At 44.0% G+C, this 17,258-nt stretch overlaps 1 protein-coding gene across 4 annotated transcripts in view; it reads right to left on the bottom strand.

Moving 5' to 3' along the window:
• TTF2 (transcription termination factor 2) overlaps positions 1-5,387 on the bottom strand; it is a 39,737-nt gene extending 34,350 nt beyond the window's left edge. For 2 of the 4 annotated variants that reach the window (XM_055312457.1, XM_055312458.1), the window contains exons 1-3: positions 5,333-5,387; positions 5,150-5,252; positions 2,727-2,813 (exon numbers count right to left, since the gene is read on the bottom strand). In XM_055312457.1, coding sequence (XP_055168432.1) covers positions 2,727-2,813; positions 5,150-5,252; positions 5,333-5,360 — 218 coding nt within the window. In that variant the 5' untranslated portion in view covers positions 5,361-5,387. Of the gene's footprint in view, positions 1-2,726; positions 2,814-5,149 lie in introns of all 4 variants that reach the window. The other 2 variants (XM_055312459.1, XM_055312460.1) reach the window with 2 other exon arrangements.
• Positions 5,388-17,258: the final 11,871 nt, after the last annotated feature.

Below are 17,258 nucleotides of genomic sequence, written 5' to 3'. Positions count from 1 at the left end.
TAGGTGTCAGGATATCCTATCTTCATGCTCTAGAGGCTTATTAGCCCCACTTACTAGCAAAAAACAGCCAAAAAGTGAAAAACTTCAGGGTATCTGGGTGGCTCAGGTGGTTAAGCATCCGACTCTTGGTTTAGGCTCAGGTCATGATCTCAGGGTTGTGAGATTGAGCCCTGCATGGTGCTCTGTGCTCAGCAGAGTCTGCTTGAAGATTCTCACTCTGCCCCTACCTCCCTCAGATAAACAAATACATCTTTTTTTAAAAAAGTGAACAATTTAAAAATTCCATTTATAAAAGCACCAAAAATGGTAACACTCTGCGAGGACTAAATTTAACCAAAAAGGTACAGTACTCTATAATGAAAACTACTCAACAATGCTGGAAAAGATTTTTAAAGCCATAAATACATCATGCTCATAGACTAGAAAATTAACATTAATGTCAGTTCTTCCCAAAAGGATCTATACAGACTCGGTATAATACTAGCAAGGTTTTTCTAAGGAAATTTAGAAGCTGAAGCTACATTTTATATGCAGGTGACTTAGAAGAGCCAATCTTAAAAAAGAAGAATGTTGGAAGACTCACACTATCTTATCTGATTGTGTAAGGATAGGCAAGTAGACCAACAGAACAGGTTAGCAAGTTCAAAAATAGATTCATAACATGGCAGTAACTGATTTTTTACAAAGTGCCAAGCATTTCCATGGGGAAAGGAAAGTCTTCCAAAATGGTGGTAAGACAACTGAAAAATATTCATTCAGTAATAAAGGGAAAAATAAATGAACTATTCCTATCTCATAAGATACCCAAAATTAATCTGAACTAGACCACAGACTAAAAAGCCACTAAGAGGGAAAAAAAAAAAAAAAAAAACAATCAAACTATAAAACCTCTAGAAGAAATCCTTGGAGAAATCTGTGAGGCAGAGAGAAAAACATAAAGCTACAAAGGATAAAAAAAAAAAAAAAAAAAAAAAACCCCAAAAACGATAAACTGGACTTTATAAAAATGAAAACTGCTTTTCAAAAGAGAGTTAAGAAATTGAAAAACAAAGACTTGGAGAAAATATACATTATATATGTATTTGCCAAAGAACTTGTATAGTGAATATATAAAGAACTCTTTCTATTCAATAATAAAAAGACAACACAATTTTTAAGATAGGCAAAAACCTACCAAAGTTACATTTTAGGATTCCATTTATGTCACATTTCTGAAATGGCAAATTTCAGAAATGGAGATCAGATCTCTGGTTGCCAGAGATGAGGTGGAGGGAGTGGGAAGCACGGTGGAAGAATCCAGTGGTGATGGAACTGTTCCTTATCTTGATTGTGCTGGTGCATACAAAAAACTACACATGATGAACTGTATAGAACTAAATCCGTACACACACACACAAATTAGTACAAGGAAAATTAATCTCACAAATAAGATCAGTGGACTGAATCAATATCCTAATTATAATATTATATACTTTTTATATACATTTTGCAAAATGTTACTGTTAGGTAAAGTCTACAGGAGTTCTGTTTGAACTATTTCTTATAAATGCATGAGAATCTACAATTACCTCAATAAAATGTTCAATTAAAAAAATGGGCAAAGGATTTAAACAGATTTAAACTTCACCAAAGAAGATAACACGGATGACAAATAGGGACAAGAAACTGTGATATTCACAAAATGGAAGTCAACTCAGTGGTAAAGAATTACTGATACACACTATCATATGGATGAATTTCATGGATACTGTTACATAAAAGAAGCCAGATACAAAAGGATAAATAAAAATAGTGACTGCCTGTGGTAGAAGGGAAGGATTAACTAGAAAGGGGTCAAATGGCACTTAATGAGGTAATATTTTGACTGAGGCTTGGTTATAAGAATGGTTATATCAATTTCTCAAACATGACTGTTGAACACTTAAATTCTCTGCCATCTTACTGTATCCATACCTCAATTAAGAAAAACAGCAGTATGGGCAATATTCAGGTATGTAAAAATGGTGAAGATGATAGTTAAATGCCAATATTGGGGGAGAGGTAAGGGGATTGACCTAGAATATATATTCTGAGCTGCATAGAATATCATATAACAACCATCAAAAATGGCCCCTGCCTTCCTGGCCAGCCTAATCTTCTGAAATCTCTACTCAAACACACGCTAAATTATTACCAAACCAAAGGCTTGCGATTCCTGGTCACTTCATAACTCTAAAACCTATGCAGGGTATGGATCTGTTAAAAATGACCTCTTTCTTAACCCTAGTGAATTCCTTCTTATCTTTCAATACTCATGACAAATATCACCTGCTACCTACATAGATTTCCCTGCCTTACCTGAGTTTTCATAAAAAAAAGGGAAACTAACATTTATTAAGTGCTTAACACACTTTAGACATTTTTAGACTTATTTCTTCATCCTATTACTAGAAAAGTTGACAAGTCACTGCAAGTTAATGACTGCTGGTGGGCTGATGTTATTGGCTACTTAAGAGCTGGAGACTGAAGGAGGAAGAACAGTTGATCCAGAAATTAATCAGATTCGCAGATCAGCTACTTAGCAGTGAGGGAGCAACGGCTAAGATGACATTCAATACAGACAGAAATACTCTTTGTTAACAATGACTTTTTACAGAATACTCAATCCTAGGAAAACACACCTGGCTGTAACTCTTCCAGGTAAAGAAAGAAGTAAATACATTTAGATGTTCCTTTTGGACACTTACCTATACTCTTCTTTGCCTGGGGGTAGAAGCAAACCCTGAAGCCCTACCACACAGTCTTCATGCAACAAACAATGAGAAACAGGAATACTAGAGGGAGGGGAAAAAGAAATTTTGCTTTAGTAAACAACAGAAATTAACGTTCCAAAATTAAATCCAGACTCTGGGTTTTATTATTATTTTATTTATTTATTTAACTGTGAGAGAGAGAGAGCGCATGTGCACAAGTGGGGCGGGGGGGCAGGGGGCACGTAGTGGGAGGAAAAGAATCTCCAGCATATTCCACACCTAGTATGGAGCCTGACCCAGGGCTTGATCGTACCACTCTAAGATCATGACCTGAGCTGAAATTAAGAGTCCACCCAGGCGTCCCTGAACTATGGGTTTTAAACATAATAGTGCATATATGACCTCCACTGGGTTTGTAAATCCCAAACATTGTTAGGTCTATGTACATTCCTCTGGGGAAAAGGTCTGGAGCTTTCATTTTTTTCCCAGTCCCCCAAAGACAGGATGACAGAGATACATCTTTTTCCTGATGACTCAAAAGCTCAAAACTGTCCTGTGTTCTACAATCTCTATGTTGCAAACCCCCCACCCAGGAACAGCTGAAATACGTTAAGACTGGCTGTAAACTTTCCCTAGGTTTTCCATCATCCCTTTTCCTACAATCTGTTCAGAAGCAGGCTCTCCTAACCTGCCTCATGCCCGGCATGTTTTTTTAACTCCTCTTTTCCAACTTATTATAAGAGAACGTATGTGTAACATTTGAGGATACAGAGTTTTGAGTGAAGGCCTAAAGTACTTTCATATGACCTATGGCACTTGTTTCTTCCTTTGTCTTGCTTATATTGACCAAATAGGTCAAGGTTATCAAATAACTGTCATCAAGTCAAATATTATGTTGTACTACTTTGGCAGCAGGGCCTTTGTATAAATGCTACTATATATAAAAGTCTGTCTTTTTAAAAAAAAAAAAAAAAAAAGATTTTATTTTTAATCTCTACACCCGAAGTGAGGCTCGAACTCACAACCCTGAGATCGAGAGCTGCACGTTCCACCAACTGAGCCGGCAAGGTGCCCCAAAGGTATGTTTCTTTTAACGTAAAACTGAGTCTTAAGCTACCATTAATGCTTAATTCCTACAAATGTGAACATGCTTCCATGTTTCACGAAACTTGAGCTAGGTACAGAACCTAAGAAACTCAGTTTAGAAATTAGAAATAAATAGTAAAACCTGCAAACTTATCCAGCTTGTCCCTTCTATCTAAGATTTGACATTGCTTTTCTCAAAATTGTTTCGTATTTAACCAAGCTGGAGCCCGGTAATTTCTCCCAAATAAAACAACTTTTTAGAAGGCTAAGAATGCGTTTTCTCTAAAAATTTATTTGCCCAAACTGAAGAACATACACATTCCTTCACTTAGTTTCAAAGCAAATCATGTAACGGAAACATAATATACATGTTAAAAAATACTTTATTTTCTAAGTGTTGGTATCTACTTTGTGCCTTACATCAGATGGAGAAAATGTATGTTTCTCTACGCAATTCAGAGAGCAGGAAAAATGTTTCATGTGATAGTTTAAAAATTCACATAGGCTGTGGACCTTATTAACACTTTTATGAGAACAGTATTAACTTTTCTCACTTTAAGAAGACGCTTAACATTTCTGGGTCTCCGCTTCCAATTCTGTAAAACCGGAATGCTGAATCAGATACCTGATTTTCTTTCAGCAGTAACTTGTTTCTTTGGATTATCAATCTCACACCTTAAACGAGAGAACCTTTTTTTGTTTTTTCTTGTTTTCCTGAGAGAGCGCGCACCTGAGGGCACACACGTGGGGAGCAGCGGGAGAGGAGAGAGAGAATCCCAAGCAGGCTGTATGCCCAGCACAAGCCGCATGCAGGGCTCAATCTCCCAACCCTGAGATCAGGAGCCGCACGCTTAACTAGCTGAGCCACCCAGGTGACCCGAGAATCCTATTCCAAAGGGCAGTTGATAATCCGACCTGGCCTGAAACTAGCGCAAAACCGAGACCAGTCATTCCGTACGAGGCCTGCAAGTTGTCTCTCAGCAGGGAGACGCAACATCCCAGCAGAGGCCTGACAAGTGCAAAGGAAACCCGGAGCTGGAAAGGACCGCGCGGTTCCCGAGGTAGGCGACCCTCCGTTTCACAGGCGGGGGAATGGAGGCCAGAGAGGGGAACAAGCTGCCCAGGGCCAAACAGCAAGCAGGCAGGTGCGCCTCCCGAACGGGCCGCGCCGCCCTGGGACGGGATGCAACTACTTCGAGGCCCTGGCTGCACAGCCAGCCCAGGTCCCCCCTCTCCCAGGGCCTGCGGCGCCGGGCGGAGGGCGCCGGGCGGAGGGGGCCGGGCGGAGGGGGCCGGGCGGGCGCCGGCGGTCGGCCCAGCTCGAGACTTACGCGGCGGCCAGCACGAAGCGGCACGCGTCAGCCGGGCACACGTAGAAGCTCTTGCCTTTATTCGGGCCATCGCGGACGCCGGTCTTGAGAAGGCAGGCGATCCCTAAGGACAGCAAGGTGACACGGTTACGCCGCGCCAGCCTGGCAGACCCCGGGGAGCCTCCAAGGACCTCGACCCCTCACCGTGCTCAGGGCACTCAACCGCTTCCATGGGCGCTTCGGGCTCCCTCGCCGCGGAGCCCCGCCCCAACGCCTGCTTCCGCCTTTGACTCCGCCCTCCTCGCGCAGGAGCCAATCGGCATCCGCCTTCTGCAGGCTCAACCCCCATAAGCCACCGCGCGGGCCTCGCTCCGCCGCCTCCGCGGGAAGCGCCGGGTTTAAACGGGGGGGCGTGGCTGAGGCCGGCGGGACCTCGCGGAGGGCGGCGGGGCTGCTCGGGGGAGGAGGCCGCTCGGGGGAGGGGCCTCGCTCCGCGGCTGCTGGGGAGGCGGGGGAGGCCGGGTCTGTAGTGGAGCCCGAGGGGCGCCCCTAGAGGGAGCGCGCGTCCCGGAAGGCGCCCTCCTCCTCCTCCTCCTCCTCCTCCTCCTCCTCCTCCTCCTCCTCCTCCTCCTCCTCCCGGCGGCCGGCGGCGCCCGGAGCTCGGCGGTGGTGTCCGAGCCGGGGCGTGGGCTGGGTCCCTGGGGACGGGAGGGGCCTGTGCCGCTGCAGGGAGCTGCGCGGGGAGCCGAGAAGCCTGGGGGCGAGCAGGCAAGAAGACTGATGCAGGGGACCCCCCGCAGCACATGGAACAGTCCTGCACGGTTGCGTTGCGCTTTCGGCCCCGCAGAGTGCTCACACGTCCTCGTCTCTGGACTCCGCCTGCCGAGACGGGCAGCGTTCCGGGGGGGCCCCGAGGTCCAGAGAGATGTGAGTGGCTCAGCCAAGGTCGCGCGCGGGCTTAGTGGGCGCTCCGTGGACGGGCGGGTGCCCGGGGGACCGCGCACCTGCTGCTTTGCGTGCGCAGGAGCCCTGACTTGGGCCAGCCCACGTGGAAACAGCCGGGAAGAAAGAAAGAACCTCTGCTGGGAGGCCCCCGTGTATTTTGTGTCGTCGAACTTGTCCCATTAGTATGCTCTTGTAATGCTGAAACACGAAGGCTGAAGTTAAATAAAAAGAAAGGGGGTCGTATTTGAAATGGTGATCAGAGCCATTCGCAAAAAGAGAGGAGTAGGAATCAGAGATGTGTTGCCATAGACACGGATTCGTATTACAGCTCCTGAGGACCATATATATGCCCGGACATATGGTGTGGCACATGCAACGGTTCTTATGGGACAGTAGGACAGGAAATCTGTAATGCCTAGGACATCCGGGTTATATGATAAGTGTAAAGGGGAGGATGGGAGGCAGGGGCTTCACAGGAGGGGAGACAAACGTAAGGATTAATGTCATTATTAATTAAAGAAGTTATTGAACTTATTAAATAGCTTTTTGTTTGCCCAGTGTGAACAAGGCGCCAGAGAAACATAAAATCCATTTATTCACAGCACAAAGTTTGAGACAATTATTCTAACCACAGGGAACTTGGTATGCGAAGGAGGCTGGATTAGCACACGTTGAACACTTAAATAACAAAGTAAAATAGAATTTAAATGTCAAGATAAGTGGAGTTAGTCAACTCTGTAAGGGAGGCTAGATATAAAGATGTTTTTGGACCCAAAGTTTTGGACCCTAGTTTATGATGGGGGAACAGGGCTAGCTGAGGACAGAGCCCAGCTGAAATCCCACAAACGCCCCCCACCCAGGATCGGATACCTGTGACATTCTTCTGGAAGTTTCCAGTTAATGCTGGTGCCTTGCTAGAGGGAAAAGCAATCTTTAACTTGACAATGGCAAGGCCTCCAGTGTCTTGTAGGTCCTCCATAGTGTGTGGAAATCCTTTTGGAATCTCCCTTTTGCTTACATCCCCCAACTCCTGGGTGTATAATCAGCCACCCACCTCTCACAAGCTGGGGGCAGCAGCTCTTCCTGCCCACCCCCACCCCCCGCACACACACACCCCCCCCACACCTCTCACCCTGGGTCCTTCCCCCCATGTTTTAATAAAACTACCACTTTGCACCAAAGATGTCTGAAGAATTCTTCCTTGGTTCTTGGCTCCAGACCTCACCTATACATAACCACCTGTCTGAAACACCTATAAACTTAGAGATAAGGCAAGAACAAAAAAACAAATAGATAGAGGCACTTTTATTATACCCAGATTATAATTCTTGCATTGAGAGATTTTTGTGTACATATCTAAGAGATGCTATATTGGGGAAAGTACTGGATCTGCAGGATGAGGACCATGGTAACTTATTTCTTGAATAAATAAGCCTTTTGAAGCAGATAAGGCAGCATCATGGCCTCTTAAATATCCTATTAAAGAAGAAGCTCTTCCTCTGCAGGATCTAAGGCAGTGTCTCAGGTCCAACCCCACTTAAGGGTGCAGCCAAATTACAGAAAGGGAGGATAGTTCTTCCATAAATTTGGGATATGCCAGATCAAAATGTTCAGGCTCCAGGCGGTTTATCCCACCTACCCATATTTATAAGAGTGAGAAAACAAATAAGGGTGTCCTTGGGTGAAAGGTGGCCATAATATTGGCATAGACTGTAATGAATTACATAATATACACTTTCTGAAATATACAAATACGTTAGCGTATGTGTATTAACTTTTATTCTTAATTTATATGCTTAATTTATATTCTAATTAGTTTGCAGACGACCCCTGGAGAGAATGTGTTTCACTGACCTCTACTTTGAGTAAATTTGAGAGTTTTAGTTTGTTTCCTTTTAATGCTTGATTTATTCAAAAGGAATGCCTAGACCAGTTTCTAGAGCTAGACGGTTTAAATCCGCAGGTTAATGATCTAGTAAATTCTTTCCCTGTGGGGATGGTCAAATGCAAAGTACATGATGCAATTGTTCTAAAACTGAATTGTGTTAATGGCTGCATAACTGTGTACATTTACTGAGACTCAGACAATTATATGTGTTAGGGAATTCTATGGTATCTAAATTATCCCTCAATAAAGCTGTTAAAAACAAACAAAAAGCTTAATGTATAAGTAATGCCAAAACATCTGTCTGGAAAATAAAAGCTAAGATCATTTCGATATTTTGATATCCTAAGGAAACATAAAGGGAGAAGAAGTAAAATAGTAGAAACTTGTTACTTTCAGATAGTGCGGCTTCTTATGCAGACTGGTTCTCTGATCTATGGAATAAAATTTCAAGTGATGCAAACACTCATCTGAATTCCTGGGAAAATTCCGTTTCCTCTCGTCAGCATTGTGCTGCCTGGCTGATGTTAAACACATCGGGGACCTGTAAGATGCTGGCAATGGGAGACTCAGCCAGAACAGTCACCCCTTGACGTCCTTGTCACTCTCTGTAACGTTTAAAAATAATCAGTGGGGGGCGCCGGGGTGGCTCAGTGGCTTCGACTCGGGTTATAGATCTCAGGGTCCTGGGATGGAGTCCTGAATCCCATGTCCTCGGGCTCCCTGCTCAGCGGAGAATCTGCTTCTCCCTTTCCCTCTGCTTCCTCCCCTGCTCACACTCTATCTCTGTCTCTCTCTCTCTCTCTCAAATAAATAGATACAATCTTAAATAATCAATGATTCCAAGTTATTTGTAAAATTCCAGTTTCTGTGCAGTCTTTGGCTTTACTCGTTATTTTAACAATTAAATTGTTCAAATGTGTTTTTCCAATTCTAAGAAACATATTTTATTTTCTAAACTTATATCTTTCTGGGTTTTTACTTATTGTTTTGGAGGTGGAGTGGGGAGAAGTAACTACTTTGAAATGTCAGATAAAGGATTTTGCCCAGGAGGCACATGGTGGAAACTATCACAGCCTATGCTTTCTGAAGTGTATTCTGAGATAAGTGCTCTTACATGCATTTTCACACTTGGTTCTGGGACCCACCTTGGCGGTGGGTATTCCTTTATCCTCATTTTGAAGAGTAGGATACCAAAGTTGAGAGTAGTTAGGAACTTACCCCAATGCCATACTCCTGCCATCTCACAGAGCCTCTACTTGAACTTTGGGACCAGATTAATCTTGTTCGAGCTCAAAGTCACAAAGCTGACACCAGGCAGATTGGGGACTGGAAGCTATTTTCTGAGATTCCCAATCCAGTTCTTGCCACTACAGTATTTTTATGAAGCAAAAACTATTCAGTGATTCATTCAGATATTTAACCTACACATAGCCAAGCATTCAGATATTTGTGGTATGCAGACAAAGCTCAACAAATCCAAGATTTAAAAAAGCAAACCAAGTTGTGCCATTTTATAAATGATCGCAAGGTGGCAGCACATGAACATGAAAAAAAAAACAAACACGAGCCCGCAGTTTCATTCTTTTTGTTTCAGGATCCGTAATGGTAACAATTTCTCTTCATATTGTGCCTTTCAAAGATATGACCATTTTAAACTCACCCTTTACCAAAGACACAGTCAGGATGATATTATGTTAAGCCCAGAGACTTTACAAGTAGGTCCCAAATTTCCCTGGTCTTCAAATATTGTTCCCCACATGGTTCAAAGCACCCCTTCTTCATCTACCTTTTTTTTTTTTTTTTGGTAAGGGTACAATTCAGTATTTTTTAAATAAACCTATAAAGTTGTGCAATCATCACCATAATCTAGCCTTAGAACGTCTCTATCACCCCAGAACTTCTCTCAAACCTGTGTATAATAATACTAATATCCCCAGTGCCAAGCGACCACTTATCTGTCTTAATAAATTTGCCTTTTCTGGACATTTCATGTAAATGGAATAGACAGCATGTAATCTACAGCCTCTATCTTCATGTGGCACGACGCTTTTGAGGTCCCTCCATTTTGTAGCATGTATCCATCTTTTATCCTTTCTATTGCAGGAGAGGGGAGAGTAGTCCAACGTATTCATTCATCAGCTGATAAACCTTTGAGTTGTCCCTTTGGCGTTATGAGGAATGATGTTATGAACATTAACAAGTGTTTGTATGGATATTTGTTTTCATTCCTCTCAGGTACACACCTAGGAGTAGAATTTCTGGGTGTGTAGTAAATCTAGGTTTCACTTTTTAAGAAATTGCCAGACTGTTTTCCAAAGTGGCTGAACCATTTCATTTTTTTAGAAGCCGGGATATGAAGGTTCCAGCCCCTGCACATCCTCACCAACACTTGTTATTGTCTGCCTTTTTTTTTTTTTTAATGATAGTCACTCTCCTACTTGTGAAGTGGTTTCTCCTTTGGGTTTTAATTTGAATTTCCTAATGAATTTTGATGTTGAGCTCCTTTTCATGCGCTTATTAGCCATCACCTTCCTCTTTTTCGATGTTTTTTTTTTAAGGTTTTATTTATTTATTAATGAGAGACACAAAGAGAGGCAGAGACACAGGCAGAGGGAGAAGCAGGGTCCTTGCGGGGAGCCATATGTGGGACTCAATCCCAGGACCCTGGGATCAGGCCCTGAGTCGAAGGCAGACGCTCAACGAGTGAGCCACCCAGGTGCCCCTTTTCAATGGTTTTGAAAGGCTTTTCCTTTGTTCCTTTCCTTTGAATGGAACTTCAACTAAAACTTAAGTAAAAATGACATCAATTGTTATTAATCCAAGGAGATCAAAGAAAGAGTAATGGTTTGTATAATGTTAAGTAACAAAATTGTATACATACTATGATCCGGGTCATGTGAAAAATACTTAACTACCAAAGTATTAACTTTTTTTTAGAGAGAGGAGAACCCCTCAGTGTGTGGGATGCCTGGAGGGGCAGAGGGAGAGGGAGAGAGAGAATCTTAAGCAGGCTCCATGGGGCTAGCTCAGGATTACATGAGAGGCTCCATGCAGGGCTTGAAGTGGGGAGGGGGGGGGGAATGCTGGATCTCGGGACCTTGAGATCATGACCTGAGCCAAAACCAAGGGTCAGATGCTTAATCGACTGAGCCACCCAGGTGCCCCACAAGAAACTATTAACTTCTTAAAAAAGAAAGAAAGAAAGAAAGAAAGAAAGAAAGAAAGAAAGAAAGAAAGAAAGAAAGAAAGAAAGAAAGAAAAAGAAAGAAACTATTAACTTCTAAGACTAATACACTGTTGAGTTCCATTCCTATGGCTCTGAGAGGTTGGGTTGGGAGATAGGTGCAATTCTTGCTTTGTGCAACTCACATGTGTTACTCCTTTGATTGAAAAAAAAAATTCAGATGTCTTTACATTAAGAGCAGATGCATAAGAAAAAATAAGGAAGGAATGACCCAAACAATAATCATGCTTATTTAAGATGGCAGGATTATTGGGAGCTCTTTTCTTTTTTTCCCCATTTTTCTGTACAGCGTGCAATGCTGCTAGCCTGTTGGTGGAAAAATAGCTGGAGAACCCATATCTCCACACCTCTACCACAGCACCTCTTAAACTCCTTCACTTCTTGGGGCTTAGAGGTTTAGCACCTGCCTTTGGCCCAGGGCATGATCCTGGGATCCTAGGATCGAGTCCCATGTCAGGCTCCCTGCGTGGAACCTGCTTCTCCCTCTGCTTGTGTCTCTGCCTCTCTCTCTCTCCGTGTCTCTCATGAATAAATAAATACAATCTTTAAAATAAAATAACATAAACTCCTTCACTTCTCAATCCAGCTAGTTAACCCTGATCTTCCTATCATTCATTTTTCCCTTTATTTTCTTTTTTCCTCCTGTCCACTTTTTGGTATGTCATTCCAAACCTTATAGCAAGAATACCTTTTCCCCTTTTTTCCTTAATTCTATACTAGTTATTTTGCTTAATTCTGACCTTATCATCTACCCAAGTTCCAAATATCATTGGAAAGCAAGGACCCTTCTCATTCATTCCCTAAAGCCCTTGCCTTTTTATGAGTTCCAGATGCCCTAGTCTCAGGACCTCGGTGACCATGTGCACGTGCTCTGGTGTCACGCTGAATTGAATTTCCTCAGGAGTAACAAATGTCACTAGGGAAGATCCCAGGTTCTCAAGTGGAAAATGGAGAATCCACTCCAAAGACTTTTGCTGTGAGCCTCCCTAGGTGCTGGGATCTTTGGGCTCGGCTGAGCAAACTCCAGCAGATTTCAGGCTAGCTCCCCTTCCATTTCCTTGCTGAGTTAACCTAGGAGCTGGAGCAGAACAGCCTCTGTCTTTTAGAATGGTCTTCCAGAACTCACTAACCTTTTATTTTATTTTTTAAGGTTTTTTTTTTTAAGGCTTTATTTATTTATTCATAAGAGACACACAGAGAGAGGCAGAGATATAGCCAAAGGGAGAAGCTGGTGCAGGACTCAATCCCAGGACCCTGGGATCACATCCTGAGCCAAGGCAGATGCTCACCCACTGAGCCACCCAGGTGCCCCACTCACTAACCTTTTAAAAACATGAATCAGATTCTGCTACTCTTTGCTGACAATGCTTTGGTGGCTCTCCACTGAACTTTGAGAAAAGTTGAAATCCTCATCCTGGCTCATGCTGGGGAGGTGGGGGGGGGGAGGGAGGCTGCCCATGTGACCTTGACCCTGTCTGGTTCTCTGTCTCACCTTCTGCACTGTCCTCCCCGCCCCTGTGTGCCCTCCATCCTGACCTGCTCTCCTTGCCTCACTGTGCTGGGCTTGTCTTCCCCTTAAGTCTATTGTTCACCTTGTACTTTCTGCCTGCCCTGTTTTCCTAGTTCTTTAAAAAGCCTCGCCCCTAGCTCTTGGGGTCTCAGCTGAAGTATCCCCTCAGTGAGAGTTTCCATGACTACTTAATCTAAAGAGATCCTTCCCTGCTCTTCTCTGCCTCAGCACCCTGTTTGCTTTCTGCATAACATGTCATTTGCGTGTTGCTGTTTCCTTGTTGATGGTCTGTCTCCCCCTCATAGATTATATGTGTAAGTGTCAAGAAAGCAGGGACTACAGGACCTAGAAACTTGCTCACCACGGTATGTAGAAATTCAATACATATCTGATAAGTGAAATAAATGAAACCGTAGAGTGGAAGGGACCTAAAGTACCTAGGGTGCCCACCCAATCCCCTCCACATCATCCCTAACAGATTCAGCATAGGACTTTGGAGTCACAGCAAATTCTTTATTAGAGTAGCTCAAAATGGCAATTAATTCTAACGTATATTGAGGAGGAATATGCCTTTCTGTCTGAAACTTCCACTTCCTTGTAATCTGGAGTTCTGCATCATCCACTGAATTTTCTCTTCAATGTCACTTTCAAATTTTTGAATACGGCTCTCTCATCCTCCCCACACCTGCTCGAATTCCCAGTCCTAGGGGAGTCTGCTCCAGCTGCTGCAATCATTTCTGTCCCCTCTGGACCCCCTCACCAGCACTTTCCAGTGAATGTTTGCTTAATTTGAGGCATCTCAACTGGAACTCAATATGAAGAATCCTGTGGGATAATTCTCTCCTTTATTTCGTATATGACCACTATACCCAGGCAATATAAAGCAGCAAAAAAAACCCCACTTCTCTCTCCTTGCTAACGAATGTGTCATGCTAGTCATTCATATCAAGTGTGCAACCAACCAGAACCGCTGCATTCATCTTTCACGCATGAACCTGCATCTCCTTTACCTGATGCATCTAATTGCCCGAACTTAACTCTGGATTCTATCTTTCATCCTGTTGGCAGAGATCCATCATTCTAACCTGTCTAGATCTCTTTGAATCTTGTTTCTGTCAGCTGACCTATTAATGCTGTCTCCTGACTTCGGTGTCAACCAAACACTTGACAAGGCCTCTCCCTTTGACTCCCTCCCAGTAGCCAGGAGAAATGCGAAGCATTTCAGCACAACCTGGAGAGGCCTCCTGTGGGTAAACGTGGTGCCCAAGGTGTCATGATTCAGGGACGGTCCTCCGGGTCAGCCCCGAGGGCCACGTCACTCCTGGTTCCAGAGCCTTGCTGCGGCTCACGTGTGCTCTGTACGTGTCCCTTGGTTTACCAGCCTGCAAAGCTGAGCGAAAGAGGAAGTGAGATTAACCTGGGTGATTTGTTCTTGGTGAGCAGCACAGGAAGTGGCCTGGACGCTGCAGGGGGATGTGGTTCCTCAGGGCAAAGGCCCTCGCCTGGCGCCAGGCTAGTGATTCATTCAGTCACACCATCTCCTGTCTTGTCCACTTGCCTGGCAATGCCTGTCACCTCTCACTTTTTATCTAATCGGCCACCTCCTGCCCAGTTCTCTCTCCAGCTTTGCGTGCATTTGGATGAAGGCTGGCGGGTTCTGGGTGAGGGATTTGCCAGGGTCGGACAATGAGAAGAAGCAGAGTTAATAACTCTTTTGATGAAGATCTGAGGCAGCCTTCCTGGGTAGCCCAGGGCATCCCCTTCAAAAGATGGAGCTCTTCCCAGCTCTTTACTTCTCCTTTAGAGCTTCCCCACCCTCTGTTTCCTGGACCACTTTCACCTCACTCTGAGCAGAAGTCCTCCACACAGCTGACAGAGCTTACGGTCCTCCATGGTAGCCAGGAGACAGAGAGGCCTGGCCTCAGGGCTCAGGGCCCGGCTGCCTCTCCTGGCATCTGGAAGTTCCTTTCCTGTAGGCAGGCAGCCTCTTCCTTCTCCCGGTCAGCAGGTTCCTTCAGACACTGCTGGTGCCTGGTGCTGGGGATAGGACTTCCGCACCTGAGCCCATGAGAAAAGCTTGGGTGGAGACTGGGCTGTGAGGGTCTTCTTTGGTTTGTTGACTTTTATTTCTGCTTTCTCACTCGTATGCTAATTGCCTGACTCTTCCCTCTCGTTCCTCTTTTTCTCCCACTTTCCCCACTACCCCTCTCGCCAACCCTCAACATATCTCTGTCAGTCCAAGGGAGACAAAAACAGCGTTAAGGAGGGCTGTGGAAGAGGACTCACCCAGGTTCTTTTATGCCCTTTCCAGTCTCACACTTTTTTTCAGGGTGATACAATTCCTGCCACTTTCCTAATTTCCTCTGTCTGACAGAAGAAGAGCTGGAGCGTGGCTAAGTGGTAGGTAAAGAAATTCTGCCCACTTGAGTGGCTTTGCTGTTAAGCTGTATGCCCTGCCCGGGTGTGTGCATGTACAATAAGAAATATCAAATAACTTACTCCATCTGAACCATGTTAACAGGCATGAAGAACACAGGTAGGGAGCAAACCACAGTTCAAGTCATTAATTATGCTATGAATTCTTCTATGGACTGAATTGTGTCTCCCCAAATTCATGTGATGAAGCTCTACTTCCCAATGTGATGGTATCTGGAGGTGGGGGCCATTGGGAGATAATTAGGTTAAATCATGTCCTGAGGATGAAGCCCTCATGACAGGATTAGTGCCCTTATGATAGCAGAGAGACTCTGTTCCTCTGTATGAGTGTGTTTCTGTGTGTGCCATATGAGGACGTAGCGAGAAGTTGGCAGTCTACAAGCTGGGAAGAGGGCCCTTGCCAGTTGGCTGGCATCTTGATTTGGGACTTTCAGTCTCCAGAACCGTGAGAAACTAAAGTTCTGTTGTTTGAACCACCCAGTCGATGTATTTTGTTATGGCAGCCTGCACTGACTAAAACAAATTCCGAAGCTAATTATTTGCTATCTACCATAACATTTGTTTTCCAAATGTGCCATTTGCACTCGAATCTACATGCAAATTGAATTAGCTAATTAATACAGGTATAAAGTACCTCAGGATAGGAGTCTCTGGTGACTCCATTCCCCACTAATTCTCATATATTTATATATCTTCACTTGGAACTCCTGAATTAAAGTACCACGGCTCTTCATTTAACTATAAAGCACTTAGACAATTTTGTCCAAATGTTCCTCTGTCCACGTTGCCTTGAATGAGGACTCTTTCCTGCAACTTCATACTTACCCTTCTGTAAATTAGGCTTTTGGTCTGTGGACCCAAACAATGATCCCGTTTTGTAGCAAAGCCACTGCTGGTATTTCATGTCCATACTCTGTTCTGTCCACTATTAATGTTAAGAACTAGAACACAAAATGCAGGTATCTGGTTTTCTTTCCAGAAGTAAAAAGGATTAAAATGTCCAGCTTATCAAGGATGGTAATGACCACAACCTAACATTCATGAATTCTAACTCCTGTACGTGCATATCTCATTTAACCCTTCCAACAGACTCCATGAAGTAATGGACATCGCTTCCTTTGTACGGACGAGGGAGATGGGGCAAAAGGAGATTAACTGGCAAAGATGACACAGCCAGTGATGGATGTCAGGATTTGCATGCAGGCAAGTCTAAATCCGAAGCTCACCTTCCTGACTATTAAGAAACCAGATGTATTTGTTGGGCATGCCACCCAAAAGGAGCAAAAAGTTGAAGTGGAGAAACCTAAGAGGAGATAGTTTAATGGTCTTGATTTTATTTTGCGGCCTCTTACTTTCCACAAGGGCTCATGTGCTGACGATTTCTTTTGTATGAAAGGATTACTAAATATCACAGTCCCCATTTAGCCTGCTATTGCCAGTTGGGAAGTCTCTTGGTTTACTGTGTTTGAATGCCCTCTACTTAATACTACACTGGATGCCTTCCCTAGGTCAAGAAAAGTTTCAAGCGAGGAATTTGAACCCGAGACTTGGACTTTAAAACTTAGCATGTGTGTGTGTTAGGACCTGCCGTTGGACAGAGCCAGTGGCCCTTCTTCAGTATCAAGGCTAAGTCCAGCTACTTCAGACTCCTATAACACTGCCTCAGTTTTGCTTTAATAGTGGTGTTTTTTTTGCACAGCATCCCAATTTGTCAGGTCTAGGACTACAAGGGATTTGGCCCATATGGAGTAATAAAAGCCTTTCTGACATCAGCACCATCTTAATGGGGCTGGTCACACCTTGGGTTATTAAGAACAGAAGATCCTCAATTTTCTGCCACCAGCAGGGTGGTACAAATAGCTGCCACCAGACCATTAAACAATACAAAGATTTCCTAAAGACAGAGTCAAGAACTTGTAGCAATCGCCTTCACTTATGAGAGCCCATGACAAACATGCTCTCATGTGCTTATTTGAATGGCCTCATAAGGTAGCACAGAGCAGCCAGGCAATCAACATGCATTGGGTTGAATGGGTGGGAATCAGGGCACAGAGTGCAAAGGGGTCCCCTGTTGTCCACTCCAAATTCATCTCCCCTTTTTAGAGCA

This window comes from Nyctereutes procyonoides, unplaced genomic scaffold, assembly GCF_905146905.1.
Source record: "Nyctereutes procyonoides isolate TBG_1078 unplaced genomic scaffold, NYPRO_anot_genome, whole genome shotgun sequence".
Taxonomy (NCBI): Eukaryota; Metazoa; Chordata; class Mammalia; order Carnivora; family Canidae; genus Nyctereutes; species Nyctereutes procyonoides.
Note: the sequence above shows the minus strand (reverse complement) of the source record. Positions and strands in the feature narration are given on the sequence as shown.